Raw genomic sequence first — 24,125 nt, forward strand, 5'->3', positions numbered from 1 at the left:
TTATGTTGGAAACACACCTCTTTACAGCTAAATAGCCTTTGGTCTTAATCCTTTATAATACGTTTGTAATCACATTATCTAAAATGATACTGATAAGCAAAGAACATAATTTTACTAGTGGTACCAATCAATTAAAAATAAATAAAATTAATCACAAAAGAATTCTGTGACTACGTTCACATTACAAGCCACATTGCTCAAATCAGATTTTTTGCTCAGATCGGATTTGGCTATCCTGACGGTTCACATTCAAAAATGTAAGTGACCTTTATATGTGTGTAATTTGAATGAATCTGTCCCTGAAACGTGTATACATGTATAAACATCACTTTCTTCACCAACAACAAAAAACACCATATTTGATAGACGACTCGTAGCTTTATAAAGGGAAATGGACACGTTAGCAGCTCATATGTGGAGCATCTTTTCGAGGAGCAGATAAAAGGCCAGGCGGTTTGCTTTTGCTGTTTTTGCAGCTAAAGCTGCACAGCTGCACCAAGAGAAGCAGTGTGGGTACGAGTGAGAAGCATGTAGCGCATGGGTAAAAGCAAAAAGACACATGAATTCCAATTTGACCATTCGCATTCATATCACATGTTCATGGATTGGATACGTATCTGATTTAGGACCACATATGAAATGGCTCGGATCTGATAAAAAAAAATCCGATTTGGCATGTTCACACAGCCATGAAAAAATCAGATCTGAGCCACATTGAGCAAAAAAATCCGATTTGAGTCACTTCAGCCTGGTAATGTGAACGTAGCCTAAATCATGGATAAAATAATGATTACGTTTTCAAAATGCTGGTATATTTGGGAACTGTAATTATGGGATGGGGACAGTAATAATGAAATTAATAAAAATAATAGAAGTTTTAATGGAGAAAATAATAAACAAATAAACTTCATATTCCACTTTCAACAGCTTGATAAGAGGAAACGTGCTATCAGCTGTGTGTTTGTGTGTGCATGACCACATGAGTGTGAGAGAGAGAAAGCAAGCATAAATGTCAGCATAAATAAAAGGTAATCTACCTTCTGAATTCAACAGTAAATGCTCCGGTGTTTTATCGCTAAATGAAACTGTCAATTTATGTTTAATTTAGATTTTACAAATTTGTACATTTATTTTTTGTTCGGTGATCAGCTGTAGGCAGTCTAAACTGTGTTATAATTGCATGCACATGCTCTATAATACTAAAATATAATATAATATAATATAATATTATTATGTTTTTTTTTTTTTATATAGTAATAGAAAACAGAACAGCCCACCAAAACATCTGGTTCCACATCCTTTTGTAATGGATTAGTTACTTTAAGTCATACTCATTGTTGTCAGAGATGTGGAAATGCACACACTGTCTCGTTTTTGTACATAAGTATTGCTGATATAATAGGACTATCTGAAGCATATAAACATGAATGCATTTGCACCGTGCTTAAGGGAAAGCATGGTTTAAAGGGATATGAAGCCCCAAGCATTGAGCCATATGGCAATGGAACTGTATTCTTCAGCAGCACCTGAGGCCTTTAGAAATGCTCTGATCGTGTGACCATTTTCCAGAGAAAAATATACCATTTTTCGGAGAAAAATATAGGCTTTTGCCATGAATAGGACATAGTTGTGTTACTGCAATTACTGTTTCATCGACCTTGAATGCGTCCCCTGCAATGTATTATTATTTAGACAAGATAACCAATGTGACCAGACTTGTGCTAAATGCATAAATGGAATTTGTTCCATCTGTACTCAGTTCCATAGACAGTGAGACAGTAAGCACATGTGCCCAGAGGCAGTCCTCCCTGCAACTCCCTGAGAGCAATGAAGGTTAAGGGCCTTCCTTAAGGGCCCAACCGTGGCAGCTTGCCAAGCCCAGGTATCAAACCCGCCACCCTGTTATCGATTGCCCGGTGCTCGAACCACTGAGCCCCCGCTGCCCCCGATTTTAAGATCTAAGTGTTGAGTTAAACCACAGCGCACTCCTAAGTTCACCTCAGCATAATACATGTGCAAGTGTCTTCAGATAACAATCAGTAACCGGGAGTCGCTGTCATTGTTAGCAAAGTGACTTCAGTCTTGCCTGCCGTGCTTCATGGTTTCAGTTGCATGTAATGTAATCAAAGAGGCAACCTCTTGTGCACACCCTCTCACACACAGTCGAGTGACAGTGTAATCGCGCTCTCAGTGCTGCCATGCTTATGTTGTTATTGAACCAGAAGCACTCATGTACAGGAACATTTTGTTCCGCTGAGAAATAGAGGCACTTGCAGCGCTGCAATTCACCGTGGTCTGGTTTTAGTCAGAGATGTACTATTACCTCACGTTAAAATCTAAACCGAGGTTCTTCATGTTTCAGAGCTCAATTAAGCTCGGTTTAACCATTCAAAGGCCCTGTATCATTACCTGCACTTGCACAAGGTGCAAAAGGTTGTTGTTGGGTTTCCTATTACTTTACATTTCCATTTATGACACTTGATATACTCCTCTTGTACGTCTGCATCAGACCACACTTTTGTGAACGAAGTTACCCATATTTTACTGCAAATCCTGTGTTGCAATTTGCATAAACAAACAAAAAAGGAGGAAAAAGAAACTCTGAATGGCTTAAATGGTTTTGCTGTACATCCAAAAATTCTGAAGTTAGAAGAAAAGGCACAAGTTAACTTCTTTTGTGCATTTCGAGCTAAACAAGGCATACTTGTCCCGTCCAATGATACGATAGCAAAGACACACTGACATGCTTTAATTTAAGTTGTGCGGTGCATGGTTATTAGAATGCCTATAGATTGCTAATATAGGGCCTGAAATGATTTAAATGATTTTATTATGCATCTAAAAATCCTGAAATTAGAAAATAAGGTACTGCTTAAATTGTCAGACTGATACTAATGTTTTATTATCCTTCAAAACTGTTAAACACAGCTTCTTGGTAATTTAGACTCGGTATTCCATACTTAACCAGTAGAGATATATATGCAGGCTAACATTGGGTGGTATCCATTTATTGTCCACATATTGTCATACAGATTACAGAGCTCTGGAGTATTACTTGGGGCAGGGAGTAGTCTAAGGTGTCAATGTAGTTCAGATGGCCCTAAGTTTATGCAACTTCTGTAATTTAATGATTATTGAATTTTTTAGACTGTGAAAATAAAGCTAAATGTTAAACTGCTGTGAATCAGGAAAGAGAAGCTGGTTAGCATTAGTTCAGTGAGTGGAACATTATTCTGTTCAACACAGAGCATGTTTAGATGTGACTGACATTGAGAGAACAGACAGAAAGCTGAAATTAGACTCCCTTCCAAATCCATTAAAATAGATGAGGTTATGTTGGGTTTGGACCCAGCTAGGCTTAGATCACTTCGGTAGCTAAGAGCGTAATAAACACCACAGCACAGGCTGTGTTTCAGCGAAATGAGGTTCAAATCACGTTTAGAAGATAAAGTTCCCTATTTGTTAGCACATTTTGCAATGTGCAGATATGTTAATTCAGGTTTACATGCTTTTCCTTTCATTTAAACTCAACACATTTTAAACTTGCAACTACGCTGGACTCAAATGCACATGAATAATGAATGAGCTTTTTTGGCCATGTACTAAATAGACCGAAAACAAATATTTGACACATCAGAAACATCATAACTCCATAATAATTCCATTATAAGTGGTATTACTGCTGTACTGCTCAACCAAATGCAGGTGAAAGGCCATAAATAAGGCAAAGTGTGTCCCAAATCTAAAGGTTCACATCTCTTTTACCCAACATGTGATAACTATACAAACATTTATACTTTGAGCAGGGGTTTAGGGCTTAGGGTGAGAATTGGGACAGGGCCAGACAAGCTACTGATTGATGCAAGGGTTAGGCTTCCAACATCTGCTCTTTGTTGGCAGTTTTTGTGCTTGCTTACACAGTAATCTTGTTTGCTTGGGAGAGCAAAAGCTCCTCATGTTTTCTCTTCTAAATAAGCGACACAAGGTCGGTCATAAACCAATAAACGCAATGGGCCCGTTCTGCCGTCTTCATTAGTTCAAATAGCTTTAATATGTCATTTTAAATCCAGTCGTTAATATTGGGTAAAGTCATTTAGTCTCTGTTGAGGAAAGCAAATATGACATTCTGATGAAGGCATTTTAAGTTAATGAGCAGCGCTTTCGTCCGTTGTGTGTCTTGGCTCGCCCGAGCCCCAGGAAACCAGCAGCTCATTTTTGCAGGCGAGGAAATGCACAGGCCTGAAAGATCTTCACAAAACACTCCTAATTTGCGATGTTGACGGGAAGTTTCGAATGGCTCTCGGTTGTGAAAGAAGGATCCCCCCCTAGGATCTTTCCACAAGCAGAAAAGCTGTTCACACTGTCGGTTATTCCTCACTGGATCATGCTTTTTTGGCTCGCTGCTGAAGGAGATTCATCAAAAAAGCACTCTTACTTTCTGAGATGGAATCAATGACTCACGTATGCAAATCAGCCTAATTACTTCTTCCCTTTCACTCGTCTTTCACTCGAAAGACGTATTTTATAGAACACACACCAGCTCACACAGATTTAAATGACCAGCCTTGGCTGACTTAATGAGCCTTTGAAATGAGTGGACACTTTTCATTACATCTTAGTAAAAACAAGCTCGTCTCCATCAAGCTGCGGGACAGTGAGGCAGAATCAGCCCAGAAGATTAGTATAGATAGGGGTTCTGGGAAACGACACAAGGACAGCAGCACTGCTGGCTCTGTTATTGACTGCCTCTCTATAACAATTACCTCTTTCCGGTGACATATTCCAGGGCCTTTCTGCATTTACTGCCACTCTAAACACCCTCCACTCTTCTCTGCTGCCTCTGCCTCCTATTAAATTTACTTTCTAATGATTGTTCTGCAAGCTCCAGGCTGAATGAAACTGCAAACCAAAGGTTTTCAAAGACTAAATATACCTTGTAACCAGAGATGTCAAGTAACAGGGAATATATGTAGAGTAGAAATGTTGGTTATTTATACTTTACTGCATTATTTTTCGGACTACTTTTTCCTTCTAATCCTTACATTTTCATACAATTATCAGAACTTTCTAATCTTTACATTTTAAAAGTAGCCTCATTAGTCTTGTTTAATTTCGGCTTGCTTTCATTCTAGCTTGTCACAATTTGATTGTGGTTGGCTGTAGAGAAGTATAAACATATGCCATTCCGACACCCTGTTGGTTTATACGTGATCCATCACTCCAGCAAGAACATAGAAGACGTATGTAGCCTAGTATGAAGACGATCCGTGCAGAGACTCAAGAGAACTTGAGCCAAATGTCTCAACTAAGCTTCTTTAATATATTTGCATTATATTAAAATAAATTAATTTTCAATTTTTCTTTGACACAAGTTTACTTTTTTTAAACCCGTAGTCACTGTTATTTTTTATCACTGCTTTTACTGTACATTATCATACTCATGTCTAATTTATAAAGTAAATTGTACACCCTTTCAGCGTGAGCACAATAATGAAAAAATGAATTTTAAAATGTTTACCCTTTTTTTTTCATGTACTTTCGCAGGTGAAACGAAATGCCTGGGGCACAACCAAGTACATGGAGCTTTTTATAGTAGCTGACAACGCACTGGTAAGCCCATGATCCTTTTGCACCCACAGCTACGTTAATTACAGCTTATACAGCAGAGAAAATGATATGCACTGTTCACACCCATAACTCGGCAACAGCTAATCTGAGTCTTAGAAGGGAGGTAGAGGAAAAGCAGACACAAGCTTTGAACTTGAAATTAGCGAAGGTTTAGTCTTAAAGATTGCCTTCTTTCTGTACACACTGTAACCCAGCATATTGTGTTTTAGAAGTCTTTGACTTTCTCTCTCTTCCTCTTTCTCTCTATTTCTGTGTCTTTTCTGCATTCACTTGCTCTTTCTCTGTGTGTTCCGAAGATGAGCTGTAGGTGGTGTCAGTGATGGGGATGTCCCCATCTGAACCAGTAGTTTGATGCTCGATTAGCGTCATCTATTTGAATATGTCTTTATGTTGATCTTAAGGCTTATTTGTGCTTCTGGGTTAAAAGAGCACATAGTCAATGCCACAGGCTGCACAAGTGGATTAGTTAGCAAAAGGGTTTCTATGATACTCTGTTAACTTTCTGTTAATTTGGAGTTGTCACTGTACATGCAGAACTGATTATGTTAATTCAAATTAAATAACAAATGAGATTAAAAGCAGAGCAATACTACCAAGCGAACCAATCAGAGTTGTTGCTTTGCAGTCTCCTACTTTGTAGCGATGCTCATTCCTATCTTACACCCTGTGTACAGTCTATTTTCATGCCATGCCTTGCCCACAACAATAAAATAGCATTGGAGTTTAGAAATATATCTATACTGATGGGTGTGGTGGTTCAGGCAGGTATGTTCAGGCTATTTTGATGGCAGAAAACACAGGTGTGCCACTGACGGAAATTAACCTAGACAACAGTCAATCATCAGAGTTCCATGGGCGCTGCATGCATTGCGAGTGTGAAAAACAACAGGTTTTATAATGTCTGTATTGTTTTTACGTATTTATTTGTATTTTTATGCTTTTGAATAGTAAAATCACATAAAAAAATGTGTGCACACGTGTTTTGTTGCTGCTAATATGTCAAACCATTGTATCTCTAAAGTGTCAATTTTACAGAAAGAGTCTTCTTTCAATGGAAGCATTTCTCATTGGTCCCTTCATCATTAAATTCATTGTGAGGAACATCTACCAGATGTTCAAATTTATACCATACAGTTAAAAATGCCAAAAAAAGAAAATACATTTTAGCATGGCAATTTATATAATAAATAGAATAGTTGTAATAATGTTAATCAAGCCTTTCTCTGTTTTTATTAGTACAAAAAGCAGAACAGAGACATTGAAAAAACAAAACGAAGAATCATGGAAATCGCCAATTACGTAGATAAGGTAAGTGCGAGCACCTACACACCTGTTAACTTGATCTTATGAACTGTTTTCCATTGTCCTGATGCTGTTCTTTTCTCAGGTTGAATCAATTTTACTCTGTATTTTGTCATAAGCTTTAGTGTTATTAATCCAATAATAATCTTCTGTTGTTGCGTTTCGATTGGTCAGTTCTACAGGGCTCTGAATATCCGGGTGCCTCTGATTGGTCTAGAGGTGTGGACAGATCGGGATCATTGCATCATCAATGAGGAACCCAACTCCACTCTGTGGTCTTTTCTTCAGTGGAGACAGAAGCTCAAATCCCGCAAGAAACATGACAATGCACAACTCCTCACGTGAGTTACAAGATACAGTATTGACTTTCCCAATACAATTACCAGTCTGCATGTTAATAAAACATACAGCTATGGAAAAATTAAGAGACCACTTCAGTTTCTGAATCAGTTTCTCTGATTTTGCTATTTATAGGTATATGTTTGAGTAAAATGAACATTGTTGTTTTATTCTATAAACTACGGACAACATTTCCTCCAAATTGCAGAAAATGAGAAATGGCAGAAATAACAAAAAAGATGCAGAACTTTTAGACCTCAAATAATGCAAAGAAACAAGTTCATATTCATAAAGTTTTAAGAGTTCAGAAATTAATATTTGGTGGAATAACCCTGGTTTTTTATCACAGTTTTCATGCATCTTGGCATGTTCTCCTCCACCAGTCTTGCACACTGCTTTTGGATAACTTTATGCCACTCCTGGTGCAAAGAATCAAGCAGTTCAGTTTGGTTTGATGGCTTGTGATCATCCATCTTCCTCTTGATTATATTCCAGAGGTTTTCAATTTGGTAAAATCAAAGAAACTCATCTTTTTTAAGTGGTCTCTTATTTTTTTTCCAGAGCTGTATGTAGACTATAGACTATGCTACACAATGCTTTACCCAAAGCTGCCAGAAGCATTGCGCCTGATTGAATGACCTGAGGCATCTGTGTCATATACAACGAAACTAAATGCCTCCGAGGGCAACTTGATTTCCATAAGATTTGACAGATTACTTACGCACATTTTAATGTAAACTGAGCTAACATACTGAGGTAGCCTGAGGATATGTTTATGGCTCATTTTACGGAAGGTAAAGGCAAGAGTGCAAGAATCTTTACTGATGCAGGAGCACGCAATCTGTAAAAGAAAAAAAGACTGACATGGTGCATTCGGACAGGATTGAAATCGCTGAGAAACTCAGGTATTCATTGCATTACCCCTACTTCACTATTTAAATGCGATCCTGTCCGAAAAGGACTTTAGAAGGCCAACATGAATGAATGATGCTGAGCAGTTTTATGACTAAAGGTGCACACAACCTGCCAGTCTGTCCCTGTACATACAGATCTGTATTTAGGGTGCCAGATATTCAACACCAGCGTCAATATTGACTCAGAAAGTATCAAACATTTTTGGCACGGTGGTTGATTTAGAGAATACATTAAAAAGAAAGCATTTCATGAATTCCATTTCCTCCAGCGGCTGCGTTTTCAAAACTACCCCAGTTTGACAGGACAATCGGTAATCTAGAAACCCGACGGGAGGGGGGAAACGCAACAAATGAAATGCACACATGATTCAGTGTAGCGATGTTTGCAGTAGTGACTCTGCAACTTAAACATCTCTTCTGATCACTTTCTTATCTGTTTCCAGAATGCTGTAATAGTTTCACTACCCTGACTTTTCTCATTTTCTCAGGCTGGTGCTTCGGCATCAACCCCCCATTTTTTATTTCAGTGGGCGTTGCTCCCCTTCTCTATTTCTGGGGGACTTAGTTGGTGCCTTTGAATTTCAGTATTTTTTGCCATTCGTACCTGTCAGAGAACATCCACCCACTTGCCGCTTGCAGAAATGCTTAATCCTCTGTGACCTTTCCTCCAACTGAACACATCCTTCTCATCATCCATGGCATGATTGCCACTGATGTACAAATGAACTTCATCCCCGGTTCCATTCAAGGGCACTTCCACCCGTTTCTCACACTCCAGAAGCCCTCAGAGAGAGAGAGAGAGTGAGAGAGAAATAAAAAGAAAGAGAGAGAGAATGTGTGTTTCTTCAGATAAAAGTAAATCAAATTCGTGCAAAAAAAAATCACACTTCACAAAAACAAACCTGTCATTCTTCCTGTCACTGGGAAAACACAAATTCGATACACAATAATGCCAAAGTCATGCATGGTTGAGAATTCATCATCACTGGGTAGGATGAAGGCCCTTTCACATCAAGTGTGACTTTTACAGATAAAAAAAAAAAAACGCATGGCAAGTTTTAAAACCGAACACTTTATTGTACATATATGGTGTCTTTCACACTGGCAATGTTTTTGCGATGCTTTTGCAATGTTTTCATGATGTTTTGGTTAAAATGCTGTTGGCTAAAATAGAACATCCAATCAGAGCTCTATTGTCATGTATGTAGATCAAACAAATGAGCATCAAGATGACAGCTGAAAAGCTCATCTTGTGCATCACGATGAGCAACAAGCTCAGTACAAAAAAATGCATAGGTTGAAGAAAATTAAGCAAAGCAGATTGAAGCAACCTTATACAGAATTGTTTTTAATTAATCTCTTTATAGTATGTCTACTGTAAATCATAGTCTGTTCATATCCACACACTATAGATTTCTTTGCTAATGAGCACTTGTGTGGAGGAAAGAAATGAAATAGAACAGGAAAAAGAGAGCAAAAGCAGACAGGGAGCAGAGAAAAGGAAAAAGGCAGAAATCTGTGAGAGGTTTGGAGCTCCTTGACCTGTTTGTAGAGCAAAGAAAACATAAAACGCAACAGACTTGGTAGCGATCCATCTGAAATAAATGGAATTGGTATGAAAGGGCAATATTCTCCCTCTCCCACATTATTCAGTACAGTGTTGCTGTACTGCAGGAAGCTGATGGTTGGTGGAAGCTAATGGGATTGGACAGGTAGGCTAAATAATACATTTACAAGTCTAAAGTGAGTCGAATCAGATGTTTTTGGCTTAGTTTGACACAGTTCCGATGTTTTTCAGGGCAGTGTGGATTGGTCAATATTGGGCCAATCTACACAAAAACCTTTAGACCACCTTGACCTTAAAAAAAGGCTTAAGCCTTCTGAAGCCAACTTTTTCAGCAGAAAAAAATACTTATAAATAATATATAGCATCTTAATTGTATGTTAATATTATTTTTTTATATTTATTTAAAAGTAAAATTAGATATAAAATAGTTTCTTACTTGCATGTTTTTGTAAATATTGTATATCATTTTGTTTTACACTTTTTAAGGTTTCCTGTTCATCCACTTAGTCATTCAGTTATCTTTGTGTAGTTTTGAATGCTAGGGAATGCTTTTTTGTAATGCTTTCCCTTATCAGTGACTGAAATTGTAACATTTATACTAATTTCCACCCACACAAACACACACACAGCTTTAAAAACAGATTCCAGACTCTGTTGCTTTATCGGTAATCAATAACTGCTCCTTTCTCTTCGCGCGCTCCCATCAGAAGCTTCATAATGCTCCACAGTGCTCCTACGTCTGCCACATGGTGTCAGCGCTCATGTTTATTGATGTGTTTTCCTTTTCTCTCTCGCAGCGGGGTGATCTTCAAGGGCACCACCATCGGCATGGCACCGCTGGAGGGCATGTGCAGTCTTGAGAACTCTGGCGGCATCAACGTGGTAAGCCAACAAGTGGACATCCTTTTGGACTTTACTGTTGTACAGCTGTAGTCACTGTGTGTGTGTGAGTGAGTGTGTGTGTGTGTGTAATTCTAGTGTACAAGGGGGTCTGATTAAGAGATCAATATCTCTCACACAGCTGATTAGGCTCTAATGGGCTCTATTAGCTTGCTCAGTAGCAGAGAAGAGGCTGCGCAGAATACTAATAGGAAACAATGAATCCTAGTCTTACATTAAAAGTGAACAGATTCATAATAATGAAGAAATATAGTCAGCGTTAAAGCCTTTAAAAAAAAAAAAAGCTCATTGCTTTTAGTCACTTCTGAGCAGAAACATATTGGAACAAAAAGATGGGGAGGACTTAAACGTTAGTCAACCTTCTGTTGTGTAACTGTAGAACAATGGAATATGTAAAGTTTGGCCAAAACAGAACCCTTATGTTAATCATGTCTAAAAGCGGCATCAGCTTTTCTGGGCTCGGAGGTATCTGGGGTAAGCATCACACATGCAAATGTGTTTTGTAGTGAGAAAAAAAATAATTTTAGATCAAAGAAGCATACACACTGTTATCAGCAACAAGTCCATAGTATTTAGTATTGGTATTAGGTCAGAATACAGTGTCAGTTACTTCTGTGATGCAGCTTCTTAGAGATCTAGAGCAATGTATGCTTGAACATACTTTATCGCATTGTAGCCTTAGTGTCAAAATGTCTTTTAAGTGTTGTTAGAAGGGAAATGAAATAAAGAAGGAAATGCATTACTGTCACAACCTTTTTATAATGTGTTGCAGGCCTGAAATGTAGGAATGGATGTTTCATTAGTAAATTAAATAAAGTTGACCAGACCAGAATAAAGTTTCTCCCCAATTTACACGGCCCAACCTACCCATTAGGACTCCACCTATCACTAGTGATGCCCCAACACACCAGGAGGGTAAAGACTAGCACGTGTCTCCTCCAATACATGTGAAGTCAGCCACCACCTCTTTTCAAACTGCTGCTGTTGCAGCATTGTCGAATAGCATTACAGAGCGCTCTAAGGAAAACACGGCGACTCGGTTCCGATACATCAGCTCACAGATGCCTTGTGCTGATCAACATCACCCTTTGGAGTGATGAGGGGAGAGAGCGCCATCTACCACCCCAGAGAAAGAAAGGCCAATTGTGTTCTCTCAGGGCTCCGGCAGCTGATGGTGAGCTGCATGACCGGGATTCATACTAGCGATCTCCCATTCAGTGCTTAGCCCGCTGGTCCACTTGGAGCCCTTGTGATGCTTTTCTGAAGGAAGATAAAGGTTACCTGGAACAACAAGTGAATAAACATACTGACTGATATGGACAATATATATTGTCAGGCTTGAATGTTTGCTAATGTATAATGCCAGATGTCATGGCATGAAGAAACTTAGGTTTATTAGGAAATTTAGGTTCTTGGCAGTTATTAAATAAAACATGTTACAGTTTCTACAAATGTATTCCTAGTACACAAGAGTTTTCGCTCATTTCTTAAAGCCAGTGTTCACTCAACTGTACTTATGTAATTTCTGTAGATTAAATATCGCTAGGTACAATATTATTTTCAAGGTTTTTGTAGTGAGGTGCCAACCTCGGGGGAAGTGTAATATTGCTGCATGCTATATTTCATTTTCGATCTCATAAAGACAAACGGGGGTGGTGTTGTTGCTGTTGTCCACAAAATCAATGCTACATGCTCATCATCCCTGGGTTATCAGATTGTGTCCCTACAGTGAAGCGAGAGAGGGAAACAGAGAAAGACAATGTCACGCCGAGATAAAAGAAAAGGGCATTTTGGTAGCGCCACCTTGATACCAAGTGTTCCTTTCTTCAAATAAAGCAAATCCCAGCCTTTTCTAACCTTTCATCTTAAAAGACATCATGTCCTGTATATCTATATGGCTTCGGTCCAGCTGAAACTGCAGTTTACTTGCTAAGCAGTGAATCTTGTGAATTTCACTGTAGTGTTTTATTTCTTTTTCTCTCAGGAGAAAATCATTTAAAATGAAAAAGCAAGTGCATGCTCTGCTTCCTTTCAGACTCACTGAGAAAGATTGCTCGACACAGACATATTTATAAAAAACTGAATCTATAAATGTAAAGTATACATGAGTGTTTTACATTAATGTAAACAGCACAGAATGCGGTCATGCAAATATAAAATAATAAATGATTTTGACATTTCACTATCCACCACAGAATTTTGCTGAATGGCCAATTTCTGACATTTGACATTTTAATGACATATAAGCTCTGCTGAAAGGATTTTCTTTCATACATGCCAAACAAAAAATAATAAAATGTCTCCAATGAAAGATATCCAATGCATGAAGCTAAACAGGGATGCAGCCTAAACACCTTCAGAATTCTAAGCAGTTCGTCGAACTCTAATGGTCTCTAATAGCACAGGGATATGCTGTAATCTCTGCGAACCTAAATTATTCTTATTCCAAGTGGCTGCTCGCCCCTCAGCGACTGTCCGTTCCCAGCAGCAACAAATAACAGATGATTGATGTGGAGTTTCTAATCCTCAAGCTGGGGTTTTGTTCCAACTTAAAAAATTGAGTCACGCATGCAAAAAATAGGCCAGAGCTCATGTGATAGCAGAATTGAGTAAGACACTGCTTTTCTAACATGGATCAACTCTAATCATGACAGTGTTTGCAGATCCTTGCCAGAGGATCGGTCCAAAAGAATAATTTAAGCAGCTTGGGAACATTTCAGTAGACTACCTGTAGTTTACAAGAGGAGTAACATTCTGTTTATTTTATGGGCTGTCACCCAAGTACTGTCAGTTCTTGGGGAAAAAGAAACGCTTTTTATTAGTCTCCTCGGATGCTGCTGGACTGAGCTTAATTCACACTTTTGGCAAGTACCACAGCTTGTAAATGCTTTTTGTGGCCCGCTAAGTGTCTTTCACTTCTTGTTTGTGAGATTTTTGCCTTGCAAAAGGCTTCTAGTTCTGTAAGATCCATTACATCCAATGTTCTTTCGAGGTCTGTGCAAAGGTTTCCAATAATGCTTGAGTAAGTTTAATGCTCTTCGTAAAGTTCATATTTATGTAGATGTATCAGCATAGTAGAACAGTGCACCACCACGCCAGGCTCTGCTAATGTCCTGAAAGTATTTTGCAGTCGGGGGGGGGTTTGATTTACCCTTCTAGCAATGCTACAAGCTGCAACTTTACCTCAATTAGTCCTGTTAACTGCTATTTTTAAGTACATTGTGAACCAAACAAATGGATATCTGATCCAGATTGGGATCGGGACCGATCAAGGCATTTTTAATGAAGTGGTTATCAGCTTTGGTTGTTCTTTGTTTGTTAAAAGCATTGTGTTTCAGTTTATACCATTTTGAAATACCCTATTGGTCTCTGTGTCCATTGGATCTAGTCCTTTGGTCCATGAGTCAGCATTAAGGTACTCAGATCGGATGACGTGGCAGAAGACTTGATCTGGACATTCCTACTAAAATCCTTTGGTGTCTTTTTAGCACCTTCTCCGACTTTGTTGACATCAATTATCGTATTTTACGGACTATGAGGTGTACAGTATTATAATGTGCACTATCAATAATTGTCTATATTCTGGTCTATTTTTATACATAAGGCGCACTGGATTACAAGCAACTATAGTAAAGAACAGGGGTGTTGCCATTTTCCTTTTTAATGGGAAAGCAAAACTGTAAAAAAAAAATATCTTTCACTGGATGTTAATCTACACAGATTTATCTCCTGAAAACTATTTAATACTATCTTATTAACTGTTTAAAGTGCTTCCGTTAACTTACAGTAAGCTTAGATTTCCGATATTTCCAACAGCACGATTAACAGCAGCTCTAGCTGTGGTTAGCAGCTCTTAGCTTTAGTAAACGTCACTCTACATCGCTACACTGAGGAACCCTGAGTGTTTCGGTAAACCTGGGCACTATCAGCTAGAGGTTTGTCCCATGTAGCTTGTTTTAATAGGTAAACACGCAGACTACAGTCCAATATACTTACCTCTGAACAGCGAAAGAGCTATTGCGCCGGTTAGCGGCTAATGCTAATGCTGCTCCAGCCTCGGTGCTGGAGAAACTTCACGGAAACTACTTTGTAATCAAACTATAAGTCAAACTTGTTAATACTTTAGCTCCACTACAGGTCACAAGATTTATAAGCAAGGACCTCTTGAGGTTTATAATATTTGTGCATAACCAGTACAATGTCTTGTTTTAAAACTAAAGCTGTTTATTTTTTTTCAATGATGCTTTTATCTAACAATTCTGTCCATAATTTCCGAGTTTACTTCAGTGTATATATTTCTTTAATTCCTCCAGGACCATTCAGATTTGCCGATTGGAGCCGCTGCCACCATGGCTCATGAGATTGGTCATAACTTTGGCATGAGCCATGACCATGAGGGCTGCTGCGTGGAGGCTACAGCAGAGCAGGGAGGCTGTGTAATGGCAGCAGCTACAGGGTAAGCACCTTCAACTTCGTTTTAACAGGGAAACTCTACTGTTCTTACATGTAAAAGCTGCGATGGTCTGCTGCACTCTACCAGAGTTTTCTCCATCTATATTCAGCTTTTTATCTTGTACTTATCTTGCCGTTTCCCATGCCCGTCAGGCATCCGTTCCCTAAGGTATTCAGTCACTGTAGCAAGAAGGACCTGGACAACTACTTTCAGAAAGGAGGGGGGATGTGCCTGTTCAACATGCCGAACATGAAGGACCTGGTTGGTGGGAAGAGGTGTGGGAACGGCTTTGTGGAGGATGGGGAGGAATGTGACTGCGGAGAACCAGAGGTAATATACACGCACATACACACTGTACTTGTGTGATCTCTAGGAAACCGAGCAACCTTTGATTGATTTTATCAAGTTTTTCATTTGGTTGTGTTACAAAATACCATATTAAGCAGCAAATTAAATGCAATAAAAAGACATACAGGATATACTTTAAACTCCAGTCTCTTTTTGGAGTTTTTCTGCCAGCTGCAGTCACTGGGAGGATGATGACTATCATGGGGTTCCTCTGAACTGCCGCTAATTCAGTGTCATTGGACAGCTGAAGATGCCTTGGGGAGAGAGCGCTAACTGCCAGTTCTGTTATGTCAGCTAACAGATGCCTGCACTGTTAGCATCTCACTGAGTGATTTGGGAGGGGGAAAGCCTTCCTTCTCACCCAGTGAAAGCATGAACACTTCATTGTAGGGCCTAGCAATTGTTTTATTATTTTATATTTTTAGTAATTAGTCAATTTATCTAGCGACCATTTTTGTGCTTTATTTAAATAGTTAATAATGAAAAAAATTAATATACACTTCAGAATCTATCTTTCTGCTTCTGTCTTCTGTCACATCATCAATAAACACTAGTGATCTGGTTGTAAGCCATGCACACCCATACCACCACCATGTTTTACAGAGGATGTAGTGAGCTTAGTGTCAAACCGTTCCAGGATTTTTGGTGTTACCAAGATCACCACTATTTTTTCCCAGTATGTACCAAACTGTTGATCTGTCCACTCCTAACATTTTTGCTCTCTCTCTAATGGGATTCTTCTTTTTCTGCATAATGACGGTGAGTTTTTATTTTATTGAGAGCTCCTCCTTTAACTGAATGTTGCAGGTTCACAGCAACAGCTTCCAAATGCCACACCTGGAATTAACTCCAGACCCTTTACTTGATTAATGGATGACGGAATAACAAGGAAAAGCCCGTAAAATAGCTTTTAAGATAATTCTTTGAGTCCAATTACTTTTAAGCCCTTGGAATGAGGAGGCTTTGTAGTAAAAAAGCTACAATTCTTAAACGTTTAATAGGAAAAAAATTTTTTGAGCCCAGTGAATTAAAATCTAAAATATACACTTCAATATCGTCTCATTTGTTTAATTTCAAATAAAATAGGCTTCAGTGAAAGATCGAGATGTTAGTTTAAGCTATTCTCTCACTTGTAGACAGCCATTAGTTAACAAAAAAATATATATAACATGCAGAAAAACAATGTTATGCTAACGGTTATGTTATGCTGCCAGCTCTTTTATGGCAGTGGTAGCCAGAGATTGCTCTCTGGAGAAAACCATGGGTGCATCTCTAACCACACACTTCTACACTTTATTATGCCATTAATAACCACAATTTAAATAGTGGTGTCCTATTTTTAAAACATATTTAGTATAGTAGTATTCGGTATAGGACACATCCTGTTGTAAGTGGATCTTTGTAACGCATTGACACACACATTAATACAAAACTGTGTGTTTCTTAAATCAATGTCAACTATTAAAAAAGTCTGCATTGTTCTACCCAGTAGCATACAACAAGCTCCATATTCACATGTAACACTGTATATTTTACTTCACATCCCATAACATCTACTCTGGAACAGATCTCAGTTAAATAAAGTCAATAACATTAGAAAAGATAAGATTGAACATGTATTATTCCAATAAAAATAAATGTTTACCCAACTGTCTACAAACATTTTGCATTAGTAGATGAAAACAGTTTTAATCAACAAAATGTTGATTATAAACAAACAATCAATATCAATTATTCACTATAAAGAGATAATGAAATATAATTTCACAGTCTCTGGAATGCTTATTCATTTAATAACAATTATTTATGACTAATTTGTTTTGTTAAACAGTGAGAGAAAGCAATAAATCAAGTGTTCTCTAGTGCAATTACACAAACTGTAAGGCAGAAAATAGGACGCATAACAATGAGTGACAGAAGTGTGGTGGGGGAGAAAAAATCTCACCTTCCTGCAAAGCTGCAATTGGCAGGTTGTCAGTGCTCATATCATGGGTGGATGGTTTGCCATCTGGTGTAGGTAGACTTTGGTAAAGACTCTAAATCCTAATTATACATTAACACCTGGACTCTTGTTAGGAATGCTATATACTGCATTATCTAAATCTACAGTGCGTTATTCTAGAAGAGTTGTTTACTCTGTACCGCGGTGCTTCCCAATCCCAGTCCTGCGTAACTGTCCCTATGCTGCCAATTTAAGCAGTTTTGCTGCTCTAACACACCTGTGTCACACCATTATTAACTAATTATTAAGCCCTTCTTTGGCTGAGTTTTAGAGCACATGACACAAATACACAATGAATCCAAAAAGAGTCGTTTTTTAATTATAAAGAAACCGAATTTGGAATAAAGTTTGTATTTTTTGGAGTATTACCTTAAAAGCAACGAAAACTGGCCAAGTTTGTCCTAGGAACCTTTGGTGCATGATTGTTGTATTATTATATTAAGTGATTAATCAATTTATCTAGCTGTCATGTTTGTGCTTTATTAAAATAGTTTATACATAATAATGATCAAATGAGTATATTCTGAAATACACTTCCGAATCCATCCTTCTGCTTCTGTCTTCTGTCACATCATCAATAAACACTAGTGACCCAGTGCCATTGGAAGCCATGCACGCCCATACCACCATGTTTTACAGAAGATGTTGTGAGCTTAGTTTCAAGCCGTTATGAGACTTTTGAGTTCCCGCGCTCATCGCTGCACCCTTTTTTCCACAGAATGTACCAAACAGTTGATTTTGTCCACTCCTAAATTTGCTATTGTTAGCTAATTATCAAGCCCTTCTTAAGCTGAGTTTTAAATAAAATTGAACGTATTGAAATGTAGGGCTTAACAACATTGTTTCCCCATTGTTTTTTTGGTTATTAGCTTCAAAGCAAGGAAAACTGGCTGTGTTGTTCCTAGGTTGCACGTTGCACTCTGTTGTCTATAATGTGCGGTTTGTTGGTTCCGGAAGAACGTAATTTCATTGCACTTTGTACTTGTACTCTGATCAAATGACAATAAAAGACTCTTGACTTGACTGACTTGGTTCCACAGAGTTTGAGTGGTTCATAGTTTGTTGTGCTGTCAAGAACAGCTCATATTTGGGCTGTGAAGCAGTGGAACTGACTTCTCTCTGAAATACATGGTGGCTCAGTGATTAGAGGACTTGGTTATTGATGACAGGTTTGTGGGCTCTAAACCTGGGTTTAGCAAGCTGCCACTGTTGGGCCCTTGAGGAAGGCCCTTAACCCTTACTGCTCCCTTGTTGTGACAGTGATGGCTGTTTATTTCTTCAGGCATGAGTGCCACTTTATATGTGTGTGTTTTCAATAGTTTGTTCAATGCCTAAATGGGTTAAAAGCAGAGGCCACATTCCATTGGTGCTTCCAACACAGATATAGTAAATATGTTTGTCTTTGTCTTTGTTGTAAGTGGAATTTCTGAGCTATTTCTGAGCTAACTAGTCATGTATTTTCAGTACCTGACCACCAGTGATGTCAGTAACTAAGTACTTAGTAATGTGTTACTATAATCTGAACATTTGTTCAGTAACGAGTAATCTACCGCGTTACTTATCTGATTACAGTAACCAGATTACTTATTTGATTACTTATTAAAGTCGCTGTGCGTTACTATTTTGACATTTTTTTAGTACAAAGATAGTACAACTTCCAACTGTGTAAGGATGGACAGGATAAATGTTTACAGAAGTTGCAGAACCTTACTGCAGATTCGCTACAGTGTATTTTTTTTTACTTTCTTCTTGCATCTTGGGCAGTGATGTCTGGCCTATGCAACACACTTGTACCACCATGGAGCGACACAAATCCTGGAGGGGGAAGAGAGATGCACATTGTCTAGCTAGAAATAAAGACACTATTCTGAGTTTGTATCAGCTAAAGAGGATCACAGCAGCACACTTACAGAACAAGTCCCAAAAGTGGAGTGAAACTTCCAATAAAGTGAGTTTTAGCAGAACTGTGAGACAGCAGTAACTTAAAAGCAACTAAAAAATAACTTAGTTACTTTAAAAATCAAGTAATCCATAAAGTAGCTAAGTTAATTTTAACCAATTTTTTCCCATTTTCTCCTCAATTTTGCTGAGCCAATTACTCAGCCCACTCATTAGGACTCCCTTTGTTACACTAGTGACTAACACATGCTTCCTCTGACACATGTGAAGTCGGCCACCGCTTCTTTTCGAACTGCTGCTGATGCAGCATTGCTGAGTAGCATCACAGCGCACTCGGTTTTGACACATTAGCTCACATACGCCTTGTGCTGCGGACATCACCCTTTGGAGTGATGTGGGGAGAGAGCACCCTCTACCCACCCGAAGGGAGCATGGCCGATTTTGCTCCCTGATGGCAGAGGGGGTTCGAACCTGCGATCTCCCGCTCATAGTGGCAGCGCTTTAGACTGCTGCACGACTCGGCGCCCACTAACTTACTTTTTAAATAGGTTATCAGTAATCAGATTACTTTTTAAAAATAACTAATCCATCACTGCTGATAGCTGAATACCATCAGATTCTCACAGCAATGTTTCAAAAACTAATGTAAGAATTAGAATAGATGTTATTATTGCAACAAACCACAATTTATCACTTTTAATATTAAAACCAAGTCTGCAGTTAAAGGTGTCTACAAAGTTTTGGACATTTTGTGTACTTTCCTTGTGTTTCTGCTTCCATACATTCCTCACTGTTATCCACAGAGCTCCTTATATGGTTGGAATTTTTCCTCTCTACGTGTTTTCCAACTCAGCCCCACTAGACCTTGCTGGGTTCTGATTCATGCTTGAAGTCTACTACTGCCAGTCTTGTGGCATCTTGGATTATCTCATTGGAATATCTGTCATTTTTCTGTAGTTTTCTCTTCTTTTAACTGAAGAGCCGGGATAAACACATCAAAAACAGCCACTAAACATCAGTGGATGACGTATGTATCTGCATGTGAGCAGTGAAACCTGAGAGATGTCTCCTCATCTCTGAGTAGTCTTTTCTACACCAATCTTTTTTACTGTAGCAGGTGAACTGAACCCGAATCTGCTGTGAGTGGAGCAGAGGTGTTATCTGCTCTGCACTGGTGCCCCTACTGCTTTAATTGTTAAATTATTTCTTGTGCTTTTCTTGTTGTTGTTAATGAGACTCACACTTACAGAGTGTGGTGGTAGGGGGTTCACAAGATTAGTTCAAATGCCAGAGTCCTCAGGAAACTCAACAGACTGCATGAAATGTGAGTTAAAGCTACGTTTCTCAGAACGTCCTTGAAGTAAAAGTGACTTTGAAGAGCTGTTCATTTCAGATGTGTTCCTTTTGGTAGTGCTATGCTAAGGGGCCACTTTTATCTGCAGTGTATAGCCTATGATCACCACAACAATGGCCTCTTATCCGTGGCAGGGCAAAATAGCTGTTAGGGCTGTTCTGAACCGTTTAAATTACGTTTTCCATTGGTTTCGCTGCTACACGAAGACCAGGAAGTGCTTAGTGTCTTGTAGCATCTATGCAACAGTTGCTGTCTTATCTCACAATAGCGTCTTGAGTTAGCAAGTTAGCATGCTAATGTGCAAAACGGAGAATACTGACTGAATTCAAAGGATACACCCCTGCCATAATATGTATTGAAAAACCCCTGATCTTTCAGTACAAATGTGCAAATATAGAGCCAACCAACAGATCCCTATGTTTTTAATCCCTCCCACTGAGTGGTTCTTTGGCCCAAAGTACAGATAGCTAACTGTGGTGTGAAAACGGGGCTCAACCCAGTTAGTAACAATATTCCTCTGAACAGTGTCCAGGTGGAAGAGCAACCGAAACAGTTATCCTCTGTGCTCAGAATCTTTTTGTTGACCTTATTACTAGAAATAAATGCTAAAATACAACTTGTAATGTTGTTTTTGTGTTATACAGGTTACATCAGGATTTTAACCGTAAAGGTCTCATTCCATCCTATTTTTCATTCATTTTAAAATATCTTTTGTAGTCTCTAGTATGAATGAATGCCATGTCAGCTGGTTTTTGTGAAAAAAGTGCTCCGGTGATCCATTAAAATGCTGCTTTATTCCAGTGGAGGTTAGGGGGCTGGGGTAATAAGATTTCAGCTTTTGCTCATGAATATTCATACATGCAAACATATCGCTTCTGAATGGCTAACAGCACTGCGACGCAGCAATACGGACAACAGTTAAAAACATTTTAAAATAAAGACATTTTTAAACTAGTAACAGTCTTTGCAATGTCATATGTTACTTCGCAACATGTGTAATGCAGTTTAGCCTCTGAACTAGTCTTAGAGTCTCTGTAAAATGCAAACTCCACCGGAGATCCTATGTAAACACACAACAGAACTGTTCTAAAAATACACCTATCTGTCTCACATCAGCTGTTCACTGAATTTATCCCATTTTGGCATTAATATTCAGAAATAGTTCTGGGCTCTTACAGAATAAAAAGGTATAAAAAAAGAGCTAATGCTGCTTTTGTTGGAGTAATGGTCTCTACTGTTCTCTACTCTATCTTTAGTAGAGTTTGAGTTTGTTTCTGAGATAATTTGATTGCATACAGGCATTTAAGGGAACAGGAAGATCACCACCTTATTAAACCTGAACTCTTCCTAGAAGAATTGAAGTGAGAATCATCATTATTCCAGAGAACACAGTTCATATTGCCACTATTGGCTAAAAATATTGTAACTTAAAAAAAAAGAAGCTTTACTGGAACATGAAACAAAATCTCTCTAATGTTCAAGTAGACACCAGTGTACCAGTAAAATGATTTCATGATTTTTAGGTAATTTTTGGAGCATTTCCATTGGCCTGGTCATTGTAACTCTTACACAAGTTTAAGAGCAGCTGCCAGATTCACAGTATTAAAAAAGAGACATAGGCCAGAAGATATTTAGCCATTTCAAGGGCATCCTGTGCGCTTTCCCCAGGCTGCTCAATGAGAAAATGGATGTTTCCATCTAACCTCAGGGCCACCCCTCAACACAGCACACTTATCAGGCTGTCCAACCCTGCAGCTCCAGACAGGTTTTCTGGCTTTGGTCCCGCTTTGCAATTGTTGTGGGTGTGTTAATTATACCTAATTGCTCTTAGCCTGTCACTCTCTCTACCACCTGCTCTTTTAGATTTGGAGGAAGAGTCAAAGGAAGCTGTGGCAGAAGTGGAAACTTTGCAGAGCACGTGTGCGTGTGCTGTATTCACACATCTGTGCACGCACGCTACGCTAAACATATTCAAATTCTCCAGTGCACATGTCGGTATGATCCTGTTTCATATATCCACTTGATGGCTGTCAAAAGACGTGCGTGCCACACACCGCAGTGATGTGCCAGTGGCAGGCATCATTTAGCATTCGACTCCCAGAGTTTAGTCTTTATTTCCCTCGCTGTCTGTACTACTTCACCTGACACAGCAATTAAAAAAAAAAGAGAAAGAAATGCATTACGTGCACCACCCACTGTCTGCACGCGGGTGGTGCTGCCTGTGCGTGTGTAGTGTTTGTGTGCTGGATAAGGCCTGTGCTGGCTGTGAATAACTGTACTAAGTGACTGACTGTGTGGGTACAGGGTCACAGCAGCAAGTAACAAAAGCAACAAGGTGGCTTACGTTCATGTGTGTGTGTGTGTGTGTGTGTGTGTGTGTTTGTGTATGTGTGTGTGTGTGTGTGTGTCTTTTCATCCTCTTACAGGAGTGTACGAATGACTGCTGCCACGCCAGTAACTGCACGCTGAAGGAAGATGCGCAGTGTGCCCACGGTGTCTGCTGTGAAGGCTGCAAGGTGTCCAACTGTCATCACTCTATTTATGTCTCTATCTCTCCTCTTTCCTCCTGGCCTTTTCTCTTCCTCCACCCCGTATCCTCGTTCTGCTCTCCATCCCTCTTTCTGCTCTCCATCATTCACCTCTGTTTGCCTTTCCAAGCTTCATTGTCTCTCCTGCTGTCCATCATACATGAACAAACACACACACACACACACTCTTTCACTACATTCACACAGCAGATAAAAGTGGCCCAAATCTGATGTGTTATCATTGTGGCAGTATGAATGGGAAAAACACAATATCATATTCTTCGCACTATAAGGTGAACTTAAAATCCTTTAATTTTCCCAAAAATCGTCAGTGCACCTTATAATTCATTGCTCCTTATGTATAAATTCTACCAGTCAGGTTGTAAGGAGCAGTAAAGCCACTCTGCCTAATTGCAGTGTTATTCAGGAGTTCCGGTTTAGTTCTCCAGCACAGAGGCTGGAGGAGCATTAGCATTAGCCGCTAAACGAGGTGTGTTTTATCAGTCTGTAGCCTGCTCCTAACCCCAGCTAGCACTGTTAGAGCAGCTTTAGCATTACCCACTATCCGCGCTCGCTATTTTCCCGTTCTGAAGGAAGTATTATCAGCCGTATTGCAGGAGCAGATAGCCGCTAATGCTAATGCTCCAGCCTTAGTGCTGGAGAAAGACGATAATCTAAGATGTAAATATACAAAAGCGCTTTACTCATCCAAATAAACAGTTTTCTGCAGAGAAATCTGTATAGAAGTTCCTTATAGTATCTCTTTAATATTGCGCCTTATGATATGGGTTCACCATATGTATGAAAATAGACCAGAAAATAGACGTTTATTGATCGTGCACCTTATAATACGGTGCACCCTATAGTGCGAGAAACACAATAAATATGACA

The 24,125-nt window shown here is 39.0% G+C and overlaps 1 protein-coding gene across 3 annotated transcripts in view; it reads left to right on the top strand.

Annotated features, from left to right (window-relative positions):
* adam19a (ADAM metallopeptidase domain 19a) overlaps positions 1-24,125 on the top strand; it is a 138,936-nt gene that overhangs the window by 93,780 nt on the left and 21,031 nt on the right. For all 3 annotated transcript variants that reach the window (XM_007242048.4, XM_007242047.4, XM_015603985.3), the window contains exons 7-13: positions 5,545-5,610; positions 6,865-6,936; positions 7,105-7,271; positions 10,548-10,632; positions 14,964-15,106; positions 15,256-15,433; positions 23,133-23,222. In XM_007242048.4, coding sequence (XP_007242110.3) covers positions 5,545-5,610; positions 6,865-6,936; positions 7,105-7,271; positions 10,548-10,632; positions 14,964-15,106; positions 15,256-15,433; positions 23,133-23,222 — 801 coding nt within the window. The remainder of the gene's footprint in view (positions 1-5,544; positions 5,611-6,864; positions 6,937-7,104; positions 7,272-10,547; positions 10,633-14,963; positions 15,107-15,255; positions 15,434-23,132; positions 23,223-24,125) is intronic.

The sequence above is a fragment of the Astyanax mexicanus genome, chromosome 8, assembly GCF_023375975.1.
Source record: "Astyanax mexicanus isolate ESR-SI-001 chromosome 8, AstMex3_surface, whole genome shotgun sequence".
Taxonomy (NCBI): domain Eukaryota; kingdom Metazoa; phylum Chordata; class Actinopteri; order Characiformes; family Acestrorhamphidae; genus Astyanax; species Astyanax mexicanus.